At 47.4% G+C, this 20,662-nt stretch overlaps 1 protein-coding gene across 1 annotated transcript in view; it reads left to right on the top strand.

Annotated features, from left to right (window-relative positions):
• The first annotated feature begins 1,812 nt into the window (after positions 1-1,812).
• The window catches only part of KLHL22 (kelch like family member 22), a 49,470-nt gene continuing 30,620 nt past the window's right edge, over positions 1,813-20,662 (top strand). The window contains exons 1-2 of the mRNA XM_049865674.1: positions 1,813-1,856; positions 9,855-10,120. Of these exons, the coding sequence (XP_049721631.1) occupies positions 9,894-10,120 (227 nt within the window). The 5' untranslated portion in view covers positions 1,813-1,856; positions 9,855-9,893. The remainder of the gene's footprint in view (positions 1,857-9,854; positions 10,121-20,662) is intronic.

Below are 20,662 nucleotides of genomic sequence, written 5' to 3'. Positions count from 1 at the left end.
TTCTGTCACTCGGAGAAAAGGGCTCCTGAAAAACCACCGAAGTTCTCGTTATTGCAGATCCTGGGTTCTCACCTCCTCTCCATTCTGGATCTGCCCTCATACCTGGCTCTCACTGAGCCTTTGAGATCACCCCCTCCTCTGTCCCCTCTGTGGGTTCCTGATCTCTTGGTGCCCATGGAACACCAATGTGCCTTGTGCTTCTGCTCTCAGCCGATTCTTATTTTCCTCACACTTCCTCTGGCTCCACATGTCATGCCCAGCTGTGGTGCATGATACGCACCTCCAGCCTGACCCTCCAGAGGGGCCCTCATTTGGATGTCCGCAGGCCCCCCACCTTGCCAACGTGAGCTTCATCTTGCCCACACCAAGCCACTCCTGCTCCAGCCTCCCTGTGGTAGGGTGGCTCCACAGTCGCACACCATCCCTCTTGTGCTCACCTCTCACCCATCACTCACCCATACTATGGAACCTGCCCGCTTCCCAGGTTTCCAGCCAGCACCACTCTGTCTTCACTCCCTGCCACCTGAGGCCACAGCCTCTCTGTTGCTTCTCATCCTCCTTTCTCCAGCTCTCCAGGCCAGCCTTTATGGCCCAGGTTGGTATCTGAAATGCAAATCAAACCTTCTCCCTGCCCTGGCTAAAGGCTGCCCTGAGGATCAAGTCCAGCCTCTAAAAGCTGGGTCTGGTCTCCAACTTTTCCTTCAGACTGAGACAATTCTGGTGACCTTCTAACCACCCGCTTTACTGGATCTCACCTCCATGCTTTTACTCACCTCACCCGCCTTCCAGGAATGCTCCCCAAAAATCATCTTTTACACAGCTCAAAGGTCACCTCCTCCAGAAAGCCTTCCAGAATTTTCTCCCTCTGCAGCCCAACCTGCTCCCACTAGGCACCTCTGCTCTCAAGACCCGTCCCCTCTCCCTGCCCTTGTCTGGACCCTGGGTGGCTCTCTCGGCTCAATAAGGTCGACTCTCCTGGGACATCATTCCTTTCATTTATTTTCTCCTCCTACATTCCTCTTCACTTTTACTTATTACTACAAACCATCCCTCCCCCCACAGCTCTCTCCACCCTTCCCAGCCCCTTTCACAACCGCAGTGTAGGACACCTGAACCCCATCTATCAGGAAGTTCTGTGGTGGCTTTTTCCTCTGGACACAGCGATTACAGATGTGCGTGGGAGGATCGGCTCTTCTTGGACCAGAGGCTGACAAAAATGAGTGCCAAGCAGTCCCTAGTGGACGGCTGGAGCCAGGCCTTAAATTTGGGATCGCATTTACTGCAGAATCTCAGTAAACAAGAAAACAAAGACCTGTTCACGCGTGTTTCTCCTGCCTTAGCTCCCAGGGCCGGGCCTTGCCTTATGGACCTCTTTTCCCCAACACCCAGCAGAGGGCGCGCGACAACGCCCGGTCAGGAAAGGCCTGAACGAATGAATGAGTGAGGGCGGGAAGGTCGGAGTGAGGGGATGCTTGAGTGAGAGAAGAGATTTACAAGGCGTGACCCTCGCCACAGGCATTGGTTCATTTCTTCACTTATTCATTCGTTCAGCACCGCCAGGTACCAGGAGCTGTGCCAAGGTGTGGGATGCATCGCGGACCCGGCGATCAAGCGCCCTTTTCCACAGAGGGATCCAGCAGAGCCGCATGCGCGGGAGGGGACGATGCTCGAACAGCTTCTCCAGGGGGAGATCCGGTTCCGCGCCCCTGCGCCCCCGCCCCCCGCGCCTGAGTCGCTTCGCCCCCTGGCCTCCGCCCGCGCGCTCCATAGCGCCTGCGCGGGAGGACCACGTGACGCGCGAGGCCCCGCCCCGCCCCGCCTCCCGCGAGTGCGGCCTCGGCTTGCGGCGGCTCCAGGTGAGCTGCTAGGCACGGATCGGGCGGGCCAGCGGGCCGGGAGGCGGGAAGCGCGGGCTGCGGGCGGTCGGGCAAGCGAGCACCGGCCCCAGGCCAGCGACGCCGGCGGCCTGGGAGCGCGGGAGTGGGCGCGGCTCGAGGCGCGGGGGCGGCGGCCTGAGGTGAGCCCGCGGCCTGACGTGGCGGGGGCGCGGCCGGCTGGACCTCCCGGAGCAGTCGGGGCCGGAGTCGCCGCCCGGTGGAGGGACAGGTTCCCGGTTCTCCGCGCCTGCGGGGGCCGGGGCCGGCCTTGTCGCCTGCGGCGTTCCCAAGCTTGGCCTTCCCGGCCGCGACCCTCCGCCCTGCACGGCCGGGCCTGCAACAGGAGGGCGGCTCAGGTCTGCCGCCACCGCATGACCTTGGCGAGCCTCAGTTTCCTCAGCCGCGCGCCCAGGCCGCCATCAGGGGCGTCGCCGGGGACAGAGTGCGTTCCGGGCGCGGGGGTCCCGAAACTGCAGTCGTGGACCCCAGCCGCGCCAGCTCGCCCCCTTTCATGAGAGAAGTTGGGGGTCGCGCTGTCTGTGTAAAACCTCCGGGTTCCGAAATCCTGGGCGGACCGAACAGACCTGGGCCGGAGCAGCGGGGACTGGCTGCAGGGTCGGCGCTTCTACCTGTTCCAACTATGCTCTCCGCGGAATTCCTTCCAGAACTCTTCCCCAGCTCAGGGAAATAAGACCCACTCCCTCCTCCCCTCTTCTAGAGCTGCCCCCTTTCTCTTTGTTTTGGCCCTTGCTTCATGCTACCAAAAGTCCTGGTTTTGGGGGGGCACTACGGAGGACTTGGTGTCTACTCAGTAAATGGTTGCTGAGTTGGAAATTCTTAAATGCTTTTGACTCGGTCGTCCATTAATTCATCAAAATTCGTTTTACGTTCTCCAGTTCGTACCTGCTTGGGACATAAAATTTACTTCCTGTACCCCCTAAAGCTTTGAGCAGCTCAGAATGGAGGGGCCTTGCTTGTGATGTTTGGAATCTGGGAGATTATGGGGCTGGATTAACCTAGGGAAGGGCTTCAAGACAGAGTTGTTGTTGAGTGCCTTTGAGTGGATTTCAACTCATGGCGAACCCATGTGACAGAGAAGAACTGCCCCATCGGGTTTTTTAGGCTGTGGTCTTTGCTGAAGCAGATACACCGGTCTACTTCAAAGCATTTGGGTGGGTTTCAATCGCTTACTTTTCGAGCGCTTAACCATTGTGTCACCAGTGCTCCTTAGAGTACCACCACCACCCATTGTAGTTGAGTGGATTCTGACAGAGTAGAACTGTCCCATAGGGTTTCCAAGGCCGTAAATCTTTGTGGAAGCACACTGCCACATCTTTCTCCTGAAGAGCAGCTGGTGGGTTCGAACTGCCAACATTTCAGTTAGTAGCCAAGCACTTAACCCCAGCACCACGAGGGCTCCTCAGGATAGAGTAACCCCCTGTAAAATGAATCGGGAGACCAGGGTGCCACTCAGTAAGTGAGCTCCTAAGAGCATTCTTTATTCCAGGATATCAGGCAACACAGAGGACTCACAAAGCTGTGCTGCATTCGCCTTATTATTTTTAAATACTGTCTTTTACAGAAAGGTAGTTACACTCTGAAATGCTGGGGTTTTTGTTTCTTTTTCATCTGTTAGATCAACAGTGATTAAAAAGAAACACTATTGGTGAGCTAGACAGTAGGGAATCAGGTTCTTATACTTTGCTGGTGGGAGAATAAATAGGTCCAACCTCTTAGAGGGTAGGTTGGCAGTATCCATTAAAATTCAAGATCACCGTTTTTCCATAATGACCCAGGAGTTCTGTATCTAGGAAATTTACTTGGATAACTGCTGCATGTGTGATACTGCACTTGTACTATCAAACAGTTGGAGGAAACCCAGATGTCCCTTTGATGTACCTTTTGTACTTTTTGAATTTGAATCGTGAATGTAATCATATTCAAAAATACGTTTCAGAATTTCATTATGAAATATTTCAAACTGACAGAAAAGTATAGAGATTAACCTACCACCTCACGCTATCACATCCTAATTTTTTTTTTCTTTTTAATGGTGGTGAAAATACAAACCAAGACATTGGCCAGTGCATCACCCTCCACATTCACAATTCAGTGACATTGATTACATTCCTCATATTGTGCCAATATCACTCTCCTTTTCCCAAATACTTCACCACCATTACCGAGAATTCAGTGCCCCCCCCAAACAAAAACTTCCTCCTCGCCCCTCCCACGAATAACTTCTGGTTTCTGTACATTACTTCGTATAAGTGAGATCATACAGTGTTTGTCCTTTCGTAACTGAATTATTGCACTCTGTAGTGGTAGTTGCCTCTGGGACAGGATGTGGCTGGGACATGTGTTGAAGGGAAACTTAAGTTTCATAGTGTACTTTTCTGTACCGCATTATTAGCATAATGTTCTCAAGATGTATCCATGTTGTAACACGCACCAGAACATCATTTCGTTTTAGGGCTGCATAATATTCCATTGTATGTACATTCTATATTTTGTTTATCCGTTCATCCGTTGATGAACATTTTGGTTGATACTACATTTTGGCTGTTGGGAAACATGCTGCAGTGGACATTGGTGTACAGATTTCTGTTTATGTTCCTGCCTTTACTTCTTCAGGGTATATACCTAGAACGAGGATTGCTGGGTAATATGCTAGTTCTAGGTTCAACTTTCTGAGGAACTGCCAAACTGTTTTCCACAATGGCTGCATCAGCTTACCTTCCTACCAGTAATGGACGAGGGTTCCATTTTCTCCACAACCTTTCCAACACCTGTTTTCTGTTTTTCTTTTTATTATTGCCATTTTAATGAGGGTGAAATGATATCTCATTGCAGTTTGATTTGCATCTCCCTTGACTGCTAACCAGAAGGTTAGCAGTTGGAACCCACCAGCTGCTCCACGAGAGAAAGTTGTGGGAGCCTGCTTCCATAAAGATTTATAGCCTTGGAAACCCTATGGGGCAGTTCTACTCTGTCATATAGCTATGAGTCGGGATTGACTACACAGCAGTCAGTGAGTAATGGCTAATGAAGGAGGCCTGGTGGTGCAGTGGTTAAGTGCTTGGCTGCTATTTAGAAGGTGAGAGATTCGAACCTACCAGCCACTGCACAGAATGAAGATGTGGTAGTCTGCTTCTGTAAAGGTTACAGCCTTGGAAACCCTATGGAGCAGTTCTGCTCTGTCCTATAGGGTCGCTCTTAAGTTGGAATTGACTCCGATGGCAACAGGTTTTTTTGTTTTATTTTGATTTTTAATGGCTAATGCTATTGAACATCTTGTTTATGCTTGCTGGCCCTTTGAATATTCTCACTGGTAAACTGTCTATTCAAATCCTTTGCCCGTTTTTTGATTGGGTTGTTTGTGTTTCTGTTGTTAAGTAGCGCAAGTTCTATATACATTTTGGATTTTAGGCCCTTATCTGATATATGGGTCCCAAAAATTTTCTGCCGCTCCACTTTGTTGATAAGATCCTTTGATGTACAAAAAGTACTTAATTTTTATGAGGTCCCACTTACGTATTTTGTTTTTTGTTGATCAAACTTTTGTTGTCATATCTGATAATTTTTAATTAAATACTAGATCTCACAGCCTTGCCCCTCCATTTTCTTCTAAGAATTTTATGATTTTAGTTTTCACATTAAGGTCATTGATCCATTTAGAACTGATTTTTGTGAATGGTGCGAGGCATGTGGAAATCCATTTTTTTTCTTTTTTTTTAAGAAATAAAACATTACTTTCTCCTTCCTGGAGGTAATCATGTTTCTAAATTTGTCATTTATCATTCCTATAAATGTCTTTATATATTTTATACCATGATGCCTCTCTATAAACAATATATAGTATTGTTTTGCGTGTTTTCAAACTTTTTGTAAACGAAATTGTACTAATTCTGCAATTTGCCATTTACTGTCTGCATGGCTTTGAGATTTTTCCATGGTTGATGGCTTTAGCCTGAGCTCTGGTTTGCTCGTTTTAATTGTTGTGTAGTGTTGACACCAATTCCCCGAGGATGGACTTTTAGGGGCAAGGTTGTAATCGGTGGTCTTGAATTTGAGTATGTTGCACTCTGTGCTGTGCCCCTTCAGAGCAGGGAATGGCTTCATTTTTCTTCACACTCCCCTCGGCACCTAGCTTAGTTCCTTAAATTGTACTTGATAAGTATGCTTTGCCTGCCCAAGGAAGTGGTCTGCCTGCTTTACTGACCTTGTTCTTGGAGTCGGTTTGTGGAGTCAACCCCATCCATCCCTTCCCAAGGGGGCAAAAGGGCTGCTGTGCTCACAGTGGATGGGGATCCGGCCTAGGGGGCTGTTACAGCAGTCTGTCCTCAGGCAGGAAAAAGAGGTCCTCTCAACTCCTTGGTAATGATAAGGCATCCAAGGCTAAGCACCTGGTATCATGTGATGCCACTGGTCACGGGGCTGAGAGATGTGTGTGAGATACAGCTCTAGCCATCAAGGGACCAGATGCTGGTGGTAGTAAGGCTGCTTGGAATGGAGAAACATGATAGAGGGAGAAGTGATTGGGCTGGACCATGACCAGTATGGGGCTATAAGAGACAGAAAAAGAGGCCAAAGGTGTTGAGAGGATGACCACGATGACCAAACCTGTTGCTGTCGAGCCAATTGCAACTTGTGGCGGCCACATGTGTTACTAAGTAGAACCGCTCCATAGGGTTTCTTGGCTGTAATTTCTGTGGAAGCATATTGCCAGGCTTTTCTTCCATGGTGCTGCTGGGTGGGTTCAAATCACCAACCTTTAAGTTAGTAGCCCCATGCAAACAATTTGTCCTGCCCAGGTACCTGAGAGGATGACAGGCGTCTGTTGGGGTTTAAGGACTAGTGACAATAGGGGGACAAGTGAATAAGGCTTGAAGGAGAATTGAGCCAGATCAGAGAGCCCCAAGTGTGAGAAGTAGGGAGACAGTGCCTGAAAAGTCAGATGGCACGATCAGAGGGGCACTTTAGGACCCAATATAGCCTAGGCTGACGGACCAGGGAAGGATGAGGTAGGGAACTCAGCTGGTGTCTGAACGAGGGTGGTGGTCACTGAGTGGAATAAGGGGATGGCTGTCCCAGACAGGGAAGAGGAGAAGGAATCAGAACTGGACGATCTGATCGGATACAAGGGTTAGAAAGGAAAAGGGATCATTGAGGCCTTGAGGATTCCAACATGGAAGACGGTGGTTATACCAGTAACAAAAATAGGACAGTCAGGAGGACTGCCGTCTGGATCAGGTGTTGAGCTGGAGGTGCCATTGGGAATGCAGGGTGTGGAGCAGGGTGTGTTGGGTGAAGGGAGGAGGCCAGAGAGAGAGTTGCCTTAGGAGAGTTTCACGGCAAGAGAGAATCCCGAGTGAAGGAGGTGGTCAGCAGTGATATGCCTCAGCTCCGGCCCGCTCAGGGACCTTGGTGAGAAAGCCCAAGGCAGTCCAGGGTGAGGAGGAAGGAACGGGTGGATGGGCACAGGTTCCAAGTCCAGGAGGAGAGGCAAAAGAGTGTGCCAGACTGGAGGGGGCAGGTACAGAGGACAGGTGGGGAAAATCAAGCATGTTTGGTGGGATGCAGTGGTGGCGCAGCGTTGAAGAGCTCAGCTGCTAACGAAAAGGTCAGCATTTCGAATCCGCTAGCCGCTCCTTGGAAGCCCTATGGGGCGGTTCTGCTCTGTCCAGTAAGTAAGGTTGCTGTGAGTCGGAATCAACTCAATGGAAACTTTTTTGTGTGTGTGTGGGATGGAGAGGGGGCCCAGGGTGGAATTAAAGAGTGTCCAGGGGAGGTAGGAGGGGGGCCCCTGAGAGTGGAGGGAGGCCTCTTCTTTCTGGCATGGTTTACATTAGAATCTTTTTTTTTTTTCTTCTTTTAAAGACATAGTAGAAAATTAGCAAAGAAACAAGTTTTGAGGTTGGGGGAGGGAGGTAACATAGGTAGAGAAGTGGATGTTCACCGCCTTGTAGGAGACCGCCCCTCGGTTCCCCATCTTCAGACTGGCTGTTCTACCAGTACCTCACAGTGCACAGGCCTACGGTCCACACACCCGCAGTCCACATGCCCACAGTTCTCATGCCCACAGTCCACACACCCGCAGTTCTCATTCCTGCAGTCCACACACCCGCAGTTCTCATTCCTGCAGTCCGCACGCCCGTAGTCCACACACCTGCAGTTCTCATTCCCGCAGTCCCCACACCCGCAGTTTTCGTGCCCACAGTCCATACACCCTCAGTTCTCGTGCCTGCAGTCCACACACCCGCAGTTCTCATGCCCGCAGTCCACACACCTGCAGTTCTCATTCCTGCAGTCCATACACCCACAGTCCACACACCCACAGTCCACACACCTGCAGCTCTCAGTCCCACAGTCCGCATGCCCGTAGTCCACACACCTGCAGTTCTCATTCCCGCAGTCCCCACACCCGCAGTTTTCATGCCCGCAGTCCACACACCCGCAGTTCTCATGCCCACAGTTCACACGCCCGCGGTCCACACACCCGCAGGTTTCATGCCCGCAGTCCACACACCCGCAGTTTTCATGCCCGTAGTCCACACACCCGCAGTTTCATGCCCGTACTCCACACACCTGCAGTTCTCATTCCCGCAGTCCCCACACCCGTAGTTTTCATGCCCACAGTCCACACACCCGCAGTTCTCATGCCCACAGTCCACACACCCGCGGTCCACACACCCGCAGTTTTCATGCCTGCGGTCCACACACCTGCGGTTTTCATGCCTGTAGTCCACACACCTGCACTTTTCATGCCTGTAGTCCACACACCTGCACTTTTCATGCCTGTAGTCCACACATCTGCAGTTTCGTTGCCGGTAGTCCACACACCCGCAGACTGCAGTCGCTCCTTGGCTGGAATCCGAGGCAAAGTATGCTTGCAATAGATCCGTTTACTGATTAGGTTTTTGAGGCTCCTATTCAAATCATTCTTTGTATTCTTTGAACATACTGATTTAATTATTAGGAGATAACAATTTATGAAGGCAGAGATTCAGTGGTAGAATTCTCTCCTTTCATACAAAAGACCTGGGCTCCATTCCTGGCCAAAGGACATCATTCGCAGGCGCCACCCGTCTGTCAGTGGAGGCTTGCGTGATGCTATGATGCTGAACAGGTTTCAGCGGAGCTGCTAGGCTAAAACAGACTAGGAAGAAAGGCCTGGCAATCAGCCAGTGAAAACCCTATGGATCACAATGGTTTGATCTGCAACCGATTATGGGGTTGGCACAGGACCAGGCAGTGTTTTGTTTTGTTGCACTGTGTCTCCATCAGTCGGGGCTGACTTGACAGCAGTTAACAGCAACCTAGAATTTAAAACACAATACAGCTGATCTCAACTGCACCAGGTCTAGTCAGAGTTACTGGGTTTGCCTCTCAGAATCTTGGTAAAGGAAGGCAGGTCTTGGCCGCCAGCCCCACCCCACTCTTCCATGCAGTGTTAGAAGCCTTCCCTGAGTCTCCGGACCTCTACTCAGGCCTTGTCATTTTATGTATCCATTCTGGGTGAGAACTCCCAATTTTGTTTATTCTTAGTGGGAGGGAGGACGAGCTCTTGAGAACCTGGTGCATGCTGGTGTTGATGTTCGTCTTACTAGTTTTACAGAACCCCAGCAGGATGGGGGCTTTTACCTCCCTCTTTACAGCTGAGGAACCAAAGGGCATGTGGTAAGTCTAGAGGGGCTGGCACTCTGACCCACATCTATCTCTCAACTTCTTCTATCTTACAGTAATCCTGAGGAAGATAAAATGGGAGAAAGAATCTGGGAAATAAAGGGACACAGGTCATCAGGAAGTCTAAGTTTTGACCAGAAGTGGGAGTGGAGAGGGCATTAGGTTACTTGAGACCATGAGGAATGCACAGGTGAGCTGGAGGTGCTCCCTCCAGGAGCAAGGTGAGCCGCAGGTCCATGCATGGAATGATGCTTGCCTCCCCGCTCATCCCTGTGCCCTCTGTTTTGCCAGCTGACAGCCGCGGTGGTGAGGTCTTGTGTGGCTGCCAGGATGGCGGAGGACCAGGAGTTCACCCAGCTCTGCAAGTTGCCTCCACAGCCCTCTCACCCGCACTGCGTCAGCAACACCTACCGGAGTGCACAGCACTCCCAGGCCCTGCTGCGTGGGCTGCTGGCCCTCCGAGACAGCGGGATCCTCTTCGACGTCGTCCTGGTGGTGGAGGGGAAACACATTGAGGCCCACCGCATCCTGCTGGCTGCGTCCTGCGATTACTTCAGGTGAGTTGTACCTACACTCTTGTTATTCTTTTTGTTTTAAAATTTTTATTTTATTGTGGTAAAATGTGTGTAACATACAATTTGCTGTTTTAACATGCACAGCCTGTTTTTATAAGTAAGATAACACAGCCCCACTGGGTAGATGTACTCGCTCACAGGGACTGGGCCTCCCTGAGTCACTTGTCCTGCCTCCCACTCACCCCAGAGCTCCTCCCACTGCTTGTTGTGATGACTCAGTGAGCAAGCCACAGAGACAGAAGGGGTCGGAGGGTTGCTTGTTTCTCTTCAGCTGTCCTGTCTTTCGGGCATGTTCTCCCATTTTTTTTTCTAGATGATGGCTTTACTTGTAATACTGCATTTTATAAAATGAATTATCTGCTGTAAGTACAATATCTTGGTATAAAACAGATTTCTTTATACTTTATTCTGTCTTCCAGCCCCCTCACCCTCAAACATTTTATTTTGAAAAAATTCAGACCCGTGGAAAAGTTGAGAAAATAATTGAGCGTACACCTGTATACGATTGTTAACATTTTGTCATGTTTGCTTTCTCTGTTTATATACATATCCATTTCTTTTAAAGACAACTGACACTTTATCCCTAAGTCTTTCAGCGTGTCCCTCTCCACGTCCATGTTCTTGTAATGCTGCTGGCAGGTCCACACGAGCCCTGGTCACTTCTCAGGGCCTCTGGTATCCTGTGGTACGGAAACCTGAGGCATGGGTGGTTATCACTATAGACACACTGTCCACACAGCTGTGCAAGTTTTAGAGCCACGGTGTGTCATCATTACCCCTGTTCCTTGGCCGTCTACCCTCTGGATCCCGCTGTCTCTCCCTCAGGTCTTATTTAGACACTGACTCTCCCAGTGGGGCCCCTGTCCCCCAGGCTTCTCTTGGGCTCCTGCATGTCCCCATCCCAGCATCTGGCACACTGGGAGGAACTGGTGGCTTTTCTGTCTTACGTACTGGGTTGGAGTTCTCATGTAGATACTAAAAAAATGCCTATGGCTTAAATGAATACGTTTATGTTTACAAAAAGCAAGTCAGTGCACCGTTATCACTGTTGTCTGCACTGCTTGGCACCCCAAAAAGGTGAGTGCCACCGTCGAATTTTACACAGGTGGGAATGTGACTCAGAGAGGGAGAGCCACCCAAGGCCACTGGCAGTGGGAGCGACTCGTGACTTCAGGGCCCGAGGTGTTTCCCTTCCACATCCAATTCTGTTGAATCTTTTTGTCTTCAAGGCTAGGTTATGGTTCTCTCTTTTTTTTTTTTTTTTTTTAGTAGCTATTGGGAATAGCACTGCAGTGAATGTTGGTTTACATGTGTCTGTTTGCATTGCTGCTTTCAAGTCTCGTGGATATATACGTAAGAGTGGAACTGCTGAGTTATATGGTAGTTCTATGTCCAGCTTTTTAAGGAACCACTAAAGTCTTTTCCACAGCAGGTGTACCATTTTGCATTCCCACCAGCAGTGGGGTGAGGGTTTCAGTTTCTCACGTCCTCACCAACATATGTTATTTTCCTTTTTTTTTTTTTTTGATCTTAGCTATCCTGGTTGAGGTGAAGTGGTATCTCATTGTGGTTTTGATTTGTATCTCCCTAAGGTGCAAACAAGCAGCCCTGGCAGCACAAATGATTGAACACTCAACTGCTAACTAAAAGGTTGGCAACTCAAACCCACGCAGGAGCTCTGTGGAAGAAAGATTTGGTGATCTGTTTTCGTAAAGATTGCAGCCAGGAATACCCTACGGGGGGCAGTTCTGTTCTTCACATGGGTTTGCTATGAGTTGGCATTAACTAGATGGCACCTAACAACAACAAAAAGTACAAACGGTTACTGTGCTCAGAAGCACAGTTCTACTGTGACACACATGGGGTTGCCATGAGTCTGAATCAACTTAACGGCAGCTGATTTTAATGGCTAATGATGTGTTGAGCATCTTTTCAGTATGCTTGTTGGCCACTTGTATATCTTCTTCGGTGAAGTGTCTGTTCACATCCTTTGCGTATTTTTTGATTGGGTTGTTTGTGTTTTTGTTTTTAAGTTATAGGAGTTCATCTTTGTATATTCTAGATGTTAAACCCTTATCCAATATATGCTTCCAAAAAAGTTTCTCCGAGTCTGGAGGTAGTTTCTTCACTTATTTTAATAACTATTAAGCAAAATATTTTCCTATAATTTAAGTGCTTCTTGTCTCCAGTGATGGCTTGTTGCAGATATGTCCAGGCGCTGTGGCAGTGGCATCTCTGCAGTTCAGTCGAGGTCTTTAATCTTGAAGGTACTGTTTTAGTTACCTAGTGCTGCTATAACAGAAATACCCCAAGTGGATGGCTTCAACAAGCAGAAGTGTATTGTCTCACAGTCTAGTAGGCTAGAAGTCCAAATTGAGGGCGCCAGCTCCAAGGGAAGGCTTTCTTTCTCTGTTGGCTCTGGAGGAAGATCCATGTCATCAGCCTTCCCCCTGGACTCGGAACTACTCAGCACAGGAACCCTAGGTTGAAAGGACGCGCTCACTCCTGGCTCTCTGCTTGCTTCTCTCTTTTATATCTCAAAAGAAATTGATTTAAGACAAGCCAATCTTGTGGATTGAGTCCTACCTCATTAACATAACGGTAGCTGATCGTGCCTTGTTAACATCATAGAGGTATGATTCATGGTGCATAGGAAGATCACATCAGATGACAAAATAGCAGACACATATAATGCTGGGAATCATGGCCTAGCCAAGTTGACACATTTTTTTTGGAAAACAGTTAAATCCATAACCGGTACCAAGTGGTACAGTGTGTAGTAGAATGCTGGGAGCCACCTGCCAAGGGAGACTCAGGGTGGGAGTGTTCCTGGGCCTAGCACTGGGCCCGTCCAGCAAAGTCTGAGGCCTGTCTGGGGCAGGCTGGCAGGGGTTTTGGAGGCCAGCAGGACTCCCGTGGCTCGCCTTCTCCCCTTTAACCTCTCTGCTGACTTTAGGCCAGAGCTCATTCCCCCACGCAGGCCATGACTGAGGGGGCAGTCATGGGCGCCTCCTTTCCTCAGTAATTTAAATCTTCTGTGGCTTTCCATGTCCTTCAGGAACGTTTTCCTACCTCTTTTCCACAGCCCCCTCACGTGGGCCTCTCATGGGAGGTGTTCCCCTTTCAGACATGGCCACTGCCTGGCTCACTCCCCTGGTCACCACACTGCTTTCTCTTCCATTGAGAAGGGGGGCAGGGAGTGTGACATTATCGGGAGAACCCAGATTCATCTCAAATATATAAGAAATAAATGATTCCCAAGCTTCAGCATGTTCATTTTTTATTATTTATTCTTGTTATTTGATTCAGTTTAAAATGATGGACCATTTTTTCCCAGTAAGACTGGTGAAAATGTGAGAGGTTTGTAATAACCTGATGTGGGCAAGAGCAAAGAGAATGCATTTCAAACAGTCTTTTTGGTGGGTGGGTTGGCGGTACCAAAATGTAAAAGGTCCGTGGTTAGGTCCTGTGGAATGATGCACCAGGCACTGGGAGGCCTGGGTGCAGGGATGGCCTTTGCTTCACAGTCTGTACCTAGCAACAGGGGAGGGCGTGGCCCTTCCATTCTGAGGGGTTAGTGCAGCGGTTTAAAAAAACTAGGTAGGCCCGTGCATACTAGTAGAGAGATGGACACCATGCATTACAGAGTGAAAAAGGACAATGTGTAACGTGGTCCTACTTGAAAGGTCTGGAAGGACTCAGACTGAACTCCAAGCGAAGGGGGAACGAAACTAAAGACTGTCACTTCTCCTTGCAGGATTATTTGAGTCGCTTTATAAAGAATAGGAATTACTTCGCAAATTTAAGAAAAGTTTTAAATTGCATGTGGTGCTCTTTGCAGCTGGTGGGGCTGTCCCAGCATATGTGACACAGGTTGAGAAGTGCTGCCCCAGGCTTTGGGTGCACTGGTCCTGGTGCCAGGGTCTCCAGGAGTTGCCTTTCTCAGTCTGGTCTTCTGCTATTTGCCACTGTGTCTTCTTTATGGCAGTCCCACAGCCAAATCTACTATTGTACAAACAAGCTCTCAGCTTTCTTGCCTCTGTGCTTTTGCTGTTCTTCTCTCAGCCTGTGCTGCCCTTCTCTACCTTGCCTACCATGCAGAATTGTATCTTCCTTCAAGGCCCATCTGTAGTCCTCCTGCTCTGAGGACCCTTCCCGTATTGTTCCTCACCTTCCCAGACAGAAGGAGCTCTTCACTTGTCCATGTAGAAAGCTGCTAACTCCTAGTGAGCAGGAAGTGGTGTCGTCTTCACCTGGGTAACCCCCTGCGTAGGAAGTTTCCTTTGCTCTTCGTGTACACTCAGTGTGTGGTCAAGGAATTGAATGGTCAGATACTATCTTAGATCTTAATCTTTTGACTTTTGTTGGTAACTTTCCACACGCTTCTTTTGGCTTCTGCGACCCTACCCCCGCCCCCCCCCGGAAAAAAAACAGTGGCCGTGAAGTTGACTCCACGTCTGCCCCTGTGTGTGTCAGAGTCGAGCTGTGCTCCACAGGGTTTTCAATGGCTGATTTTTTGGACATAGATCACCAAGCCTTTCTTCCGAGGCACCTCTGGGTGGATTCAAACCACCAACCTTTCAGTTAGTAGTCAAGCGTGTTAGCTGTTTGCACCACCAAGAAACTCCTATAGTCTCCAACTTTTCCTTGCATATTTTCTGTGGCTGGTTCCTCCTGGTTGGAAGTATTAAGTGTCAGAGGAATCTAAGCCTCTATCCTATATGTAAATAACCCCCCTGAGTCATCTCATCTCTTCCTGAATTGTTGTTTTTTTCTTCTCTTTTTTTCATTGTGGTGAAAACATACAAACCAAAACATCCCCCAACACAACTTCCACATTTACAACTCAGTGACATCGATTACATTTTTCATGTTGTACCTCCATCATCACTATCCTCATCCAACATTCCACCACCATTAACATAAACTCCAGAACCAAAAACCAAACCCATTGTCATGCAGCCAATTCCGACTCATAGTAACCCTATAGAACAGAGTAGAGGTGCCCCATAGGGTTTCCAAGGAGCAGCTGATAGATTCAAACTGCTGACCTTGGTTAGCAGCCAAATGCTTAACCACTGTGCCACCACAGCTCCAGTATAAACGCAGTGCCCCCAAACAAAAATTCCCCCTGCCTCCCTTCCTCCCAGTCCTGGTTATCATTAAGAATCTTTGGTTTCTGTATATTTGCCTGTTTTATATAAGTGAGATTATACAGTATTTGTCCTTTTGCGACTGACTTATTTCGCTCAGCATAATGTTTTCAGAGTTCATCCATGTTATGGCATGCAGCAGAACTTCATTTCTCTTTATGGCTACATAATATTTCGTTGTATGATGAGCAACAGAAAACAAAGATAAATGGGACCTCATAAAAGTTAAATATGTTCATCAAAAGACTTTATTAAGAGTAAAGAGACAACCTACAATAAGGGTCTAATATCCAAAATACACAGAAAACTTCTACAGCTTACCAACAGAAAGACAGATAACCCAGTCAAAAACTGGGCAAAGGACATGAACAGACATTTTACCAAAGAGGATATTCACATGGCCAACAGACACATGAAAAGATGCTCAGTGTCATTAACCATCAGAGGAATGCAAATCAAAACCATAATAGGATACCATTTCACTCCCAGTAGAATGACCAAGATAAAAAAAAAAAGGAAAATAACAGGTGTTGGAGGGGACGTAGAGAAATTGGAACCCTCATCCATTGCTGGTAGGAGTGCAAAATGGTACAGCCATTATGGAAAACAATCTGGCAGTTCCTCAAAAAACGAGAGGCAGAGCTGCCATGTGACCCAGCAGTTCCACTCCTACGTATATACCCTAGGGGTCTAATAGAAGTGACACGAACAGACATTTGCACGCCTGTGTTCGTTGCAGCACTCTTCACAATAGCAAAAAGTTGGAAGCAACCCAAGTACCTGTCATTGGGTAAATGGATAAGTAAACGGTACATGCATACGATGGAATACTACTGAGCCATAAAGAAAACTGAGTTCCTGAAACATCCTAGAACGTGGATGAACCTGGAGGACATTATGTTGAGCAAAATAAGTCAATCACAAAATATATATCTATATTGTGTGTTCTCATTTTTATGAAATAACATGAACAAGTAAATATACAGAAAGTAATGTTCATTACTGGTTACAGGAGGGGTTTCACTCTCTAGTAGAAGACACTTGTTACTTTTGATGATGGGAAAGGTAACACCAAATGGGATGAAGTGTACACAGCTTGACGATGGGTAAACTATGTCACTAAAAAGTACACAAGAAAAAAGGACCTATTGGTAATTGCTGTGGCATATATAATTTTCAAACAACCAAAAAATATATGTGTGTATATGTATGAATGTAGCTATATATATGTATAAACCCGTTGGTGTGAGTCAGTTCCGACTCATAGCAACCTTATAAGACAGAGTAGAACTGCCTCATAGGGTTTCTAAGGAGTGGCTGGTGGATTCGAACAATCGACCTTTAGGTTAACAACTGAGCTCTTAACTACTGCACCACCAGGATTCCATATATGTATAGGTATATACATATGTGTGTGTTAATGTATGTGTGTACATATGTATATGCATCTGTGTGACTGTGTCTTAGTCATGTAGTGTTGCTGTAACAGAAATACCACAAGTGGATGGTTTTAACAAAGAGAAATTTATTTCTTCACAGCGAAGTAAGCTAAAAGACCAAAATCAGGGCATCAGCTCCAGGGGAGGGCAGGCTTTCTTTCTCTGCTGGCTCTGGAGGAAGGTCCTTGTCCTCAATCTTCCCCTGGTCAAGGAGCTTCTCAGACGCAGCGACCCTGGGTCCAAAGGACGTGTTCTGCTCCTGGTGCTGCTTTCTTGGTGGTATGAGATCTCCCTGTCTCTCTACTCGCATCTTTCTTTTATATCTCAAGACATTGCCTGAAGACACAATCCAATCTTGCTTATCTTGTATATTGAGTCCTGCCTCACTAACAAAATTGCTGCCCATCCTCCCTCGTTAATGTCATAGAAGCAGAATTTACAACATACAAGAAAATCACACAGAGAACCCCTGAGGGAGCAGGAGAGCAATGGGATGCAGACCTCAAATTTTCCTAAAAAGACTAGACTTAATGGTCTGACTGAGACTAGAAGGACCTGGAGGTCATCGTCCCCAGACCTTCTGTTAGCCCAAGACAGGAACCATTCCTAAAGCCATCTCTTTAGACAGGGATTGGACTGGACTATGGGATAGAAAATGATACTGGTGAGGAATGAGCTTCTTGGATCAAGTAGACACATGAGACTATGTCGGCAGCTTCTGTCTGGATGGGAGATTAGAGGGCAGAGGGGGTCGTAAGATGGCTGAATGGACACGAAAATAGAGAGTGGAGGGAATGAGTGTGCTGTCTCATTACGGGGAGAGCAACTAGGAGTTTATAGCAAGGTGTACGTAAATGTTTGTATGAGAGATTGTCTTGATTTATAAAATTTCACTTAAAACACAATAAAAATTAAAGAAAATCACACAAAACTGAGAATTGTGGCCCAGCCAAATTCATACACACATTTTGCGGGGGACATAATTCAATTCATGACAGACTGTATGCACATGTATTCATATGTATAATAAAGCACAGAGAGGGCACACCTATGGATACTTCTTAGACATAACCAAACACCTCTCGGGATTGGATTTCTGAGTTTGAAGGATTAGGACCATAGCCTCATGGGACATCTCAGTCAATTGGCATAATATAGTTCGTAAAGTTATATTCTATATCCTGATTTGGTGAGTAGTGTCTGAGGTTTTAAAAGCTTGCGAGCAGCCGTCTGGGATACAACTATTGGTCTCTACTCATCCAGAGCAAAAAAGAAAGCAGGAAACCAAAGACTGAAAGAAGAAACTATTCTTCAGGACAGATAGTCCGCAGGAGCCATGGCCTCATCTACCCTGAGACCAACAGAACTAGATGGTGCGCAGCTAACACTACCGATGGTTCTAATCAGGGCCACAATAGATGGACCCCGATAGAATGGGAGAAAAATGTTGAAACAAAACCTCAGTTTCCTTTAAAAAAAAAAAAAAAAAACGAAAACCAGACCTACTGGACTGGTTGAGACTGGGGGACTTCCCTGAGGCTGTTCCCCTGAGATAGCCTTCAAACCTTGAAACCGAAGCTAACCCCTGCTCTGAGAAGCTCCTAGGCCAGGGGAAGATTGATAACAAGGACTTTCCTCCAGAACCAACAGAGAGAGAGAAAGCCTTCCCCTGGAGCTGTCACCCTGTATTCAAACACCTGGCCTCCTGGACTGCGAGGGAATAAATTTCTGTTTGTTAAAGCTATCCACTTGTGGTATTTCTGTTATAGCAGCACTAGGTAACTCAGATAGGTATATAACATTAATATCAAAAGTGGACAGACAGCCCCCACACAGACAACTACAGTGTGAACATCCTCAGTGAAACTTTGGCGCATAGGGTTCTGCCGTCTGTAATCCAACATTCAGAGTCATATACCCTGCCCCAGTTGGGGTTTATTCCTGAAACAAAAGATTAGTCCCATGTTGGAAATCTTTTTTCTGAAGCACAGCTTCAGTGGATCAAAAAAAGACGTAGCATATGGTATTCTATGTGCATGGTAAATAAAATTAAAAAAAAAAAAACCAGTTACCGTTGTCAGTTCCATCTCATCGTGACCCCATGTGTGTCAGGTAGCACTGTGCTCCATAGGATTTTTCAGTGGCTGGTCTTTCAGAAGTAGATTTCCAGGGTGCCTCTTGGTGAACATGGACCTTCAACCTTTCAGTTAGCAGCCTAGCACATTAACAGTTTGCACCACCCAGGGACTCCGCTTGGTAAATTTGTTGTTAGCTGCCATCGAGTCAGCCCTGACTCGTGGCAGTGGGATCCGTAGGGTTTTCACTGGCTGATTCTCAGAAGTAGATTGCCAGGCTGTTCTTCCTAGTCTAGTCAGAAAGTGCCATTGAAACTTGTTCAGCATCATAGCAACATGCAAGCCTCCATAAACAGATGGATGGTGACTGCACACGAGGTGTGTTGGCCAGGAATTCAACCTGGGCCTCCTGCATGGAAGGCGAGAATTCTCCCACTGAACCAATAGACGTATGATAAAAATTCATCCTGTTTCTCTAGTTTAAAATTTTTTCTTAAATAAATAAAAAGATACGCCCAATGAAGTGCCTTTCTGCCCCACTTCCCCTCCTGCCCCCTATGGTAACAAATTTTAAAGCATTCTTATTCATCCATACAGTGTTTCCTTTTGCAAATACTAGTCCACAATCCCTGATTCTGACACCCCAAAAGCTCTGAAACTGTAACTTTGGCACAGATTCATTAAACCACAAAACCCACACTGAACTGATAATGAGCCTATTTATATTTTTTAATCCTACTTCGTGCGAGTCTTTATACATTTTGCTTTGGAAATATTAAGCTGTTTGAATAAGGAGTACTGACCCAGACCCCACGGGGGTGTAATACAAGACTTGTGTACAGTAGTCCTCAAGTTGAAACCTGAATTCTGAAACACATCTAGCCTGGAGATCAAGCAAAAAAACCAGACCTGTTGCCATGGCCTCTATTCTGACTCTTGGCGACCCTGTGTATTAGTGAGTAGAACTGAGTTCCATAAGGTTTTCCTGGTTGTGGTGCAAACAGTTAAGCACTCGACCACTAGTGGAAAGGCTGGCTTGTTGAACACACGCAGAGCACCTCAGAAGACAGGTCTGCAGTCTACTTCCAGAAGGTTACAGCCTTGAAAGCCCTTTGGAGCAGTTCTGCTGTGCACACCTAGGGTCCCCATGAATTGGAATCGACTCGATGGCAACTAATAACAATCTTTGTGGGAGCAGATTGCCAAGCCTTTCTTCCACAGCACCACTGGGTGGGTTTGAACTGCCAACCTCTAGGTTAGTAGCCAAGAATAAATTACTTTAAGGTCCTTAGGTGGCAAAATGGTTTACGCTCAACTATTAACCTAAAGATAGGCAGTTCACACCCACCCAGCAGTGCCACAGAAGAAAGGCCTGGCAATCTGCTTTCATAAAAATTTCAGCCAAGAAAATCCTACAGAGCAGTTCTGCTCCGTACCACATGGGGTTGCCATGACTTCATTCAATGGCAACTGTGGGGCGAGAGGGGCGCAAGCAGACGCATGGAAATGCTCTCCTCTCCCACTAAGGCCAGGATCAGAGGCAGAAGCTGGTGCCAGGTGACCTCCAGACACACTGGAGCTATCTCAATCCTTGCAGTAAACCTAGGGGTCACTCAGCACCAGCAGGTAGAGGCCACCCACATCCTCTGTGTGCCGCAGAGCAGCCCCTTCACGTGCTCAGTCGGTCTAGTCCCCTGCTGCCAGGTACTTGGTGAAAACCCCCCCCCCTTTTTTTTTTCAGGCTTTTTGTTTTATCATAGTTTCAGAGTCACAAAAAAGTAGCAAGAATAAAATAAAACTTAACCACCATTTTTGGTTAAAAACAACTGCAACAATTAAAAAAAGAATGTGTATTTT

Source organism: Elephas maximus, chromosome 22 (assembly GCF_024166365.1).
Source record: "Elephas maximus indicus isolate mEleMax1 chromosome 22, mEleMax1 primary haplotype, whole genome shotgun sequence".
Taxonomy (NCBI): domain Eukaryota; kingdom Metazoa; phylum Chordata; class Mammalia; order Proboscidea; family Elephantidae; genus Elephas; species Elephas maximus.
The sequence above is the reverse complement of the archived record's forward strand: the minus strand, read 5'-3'. Positions and strand labels throughout refer to the sequence as shown.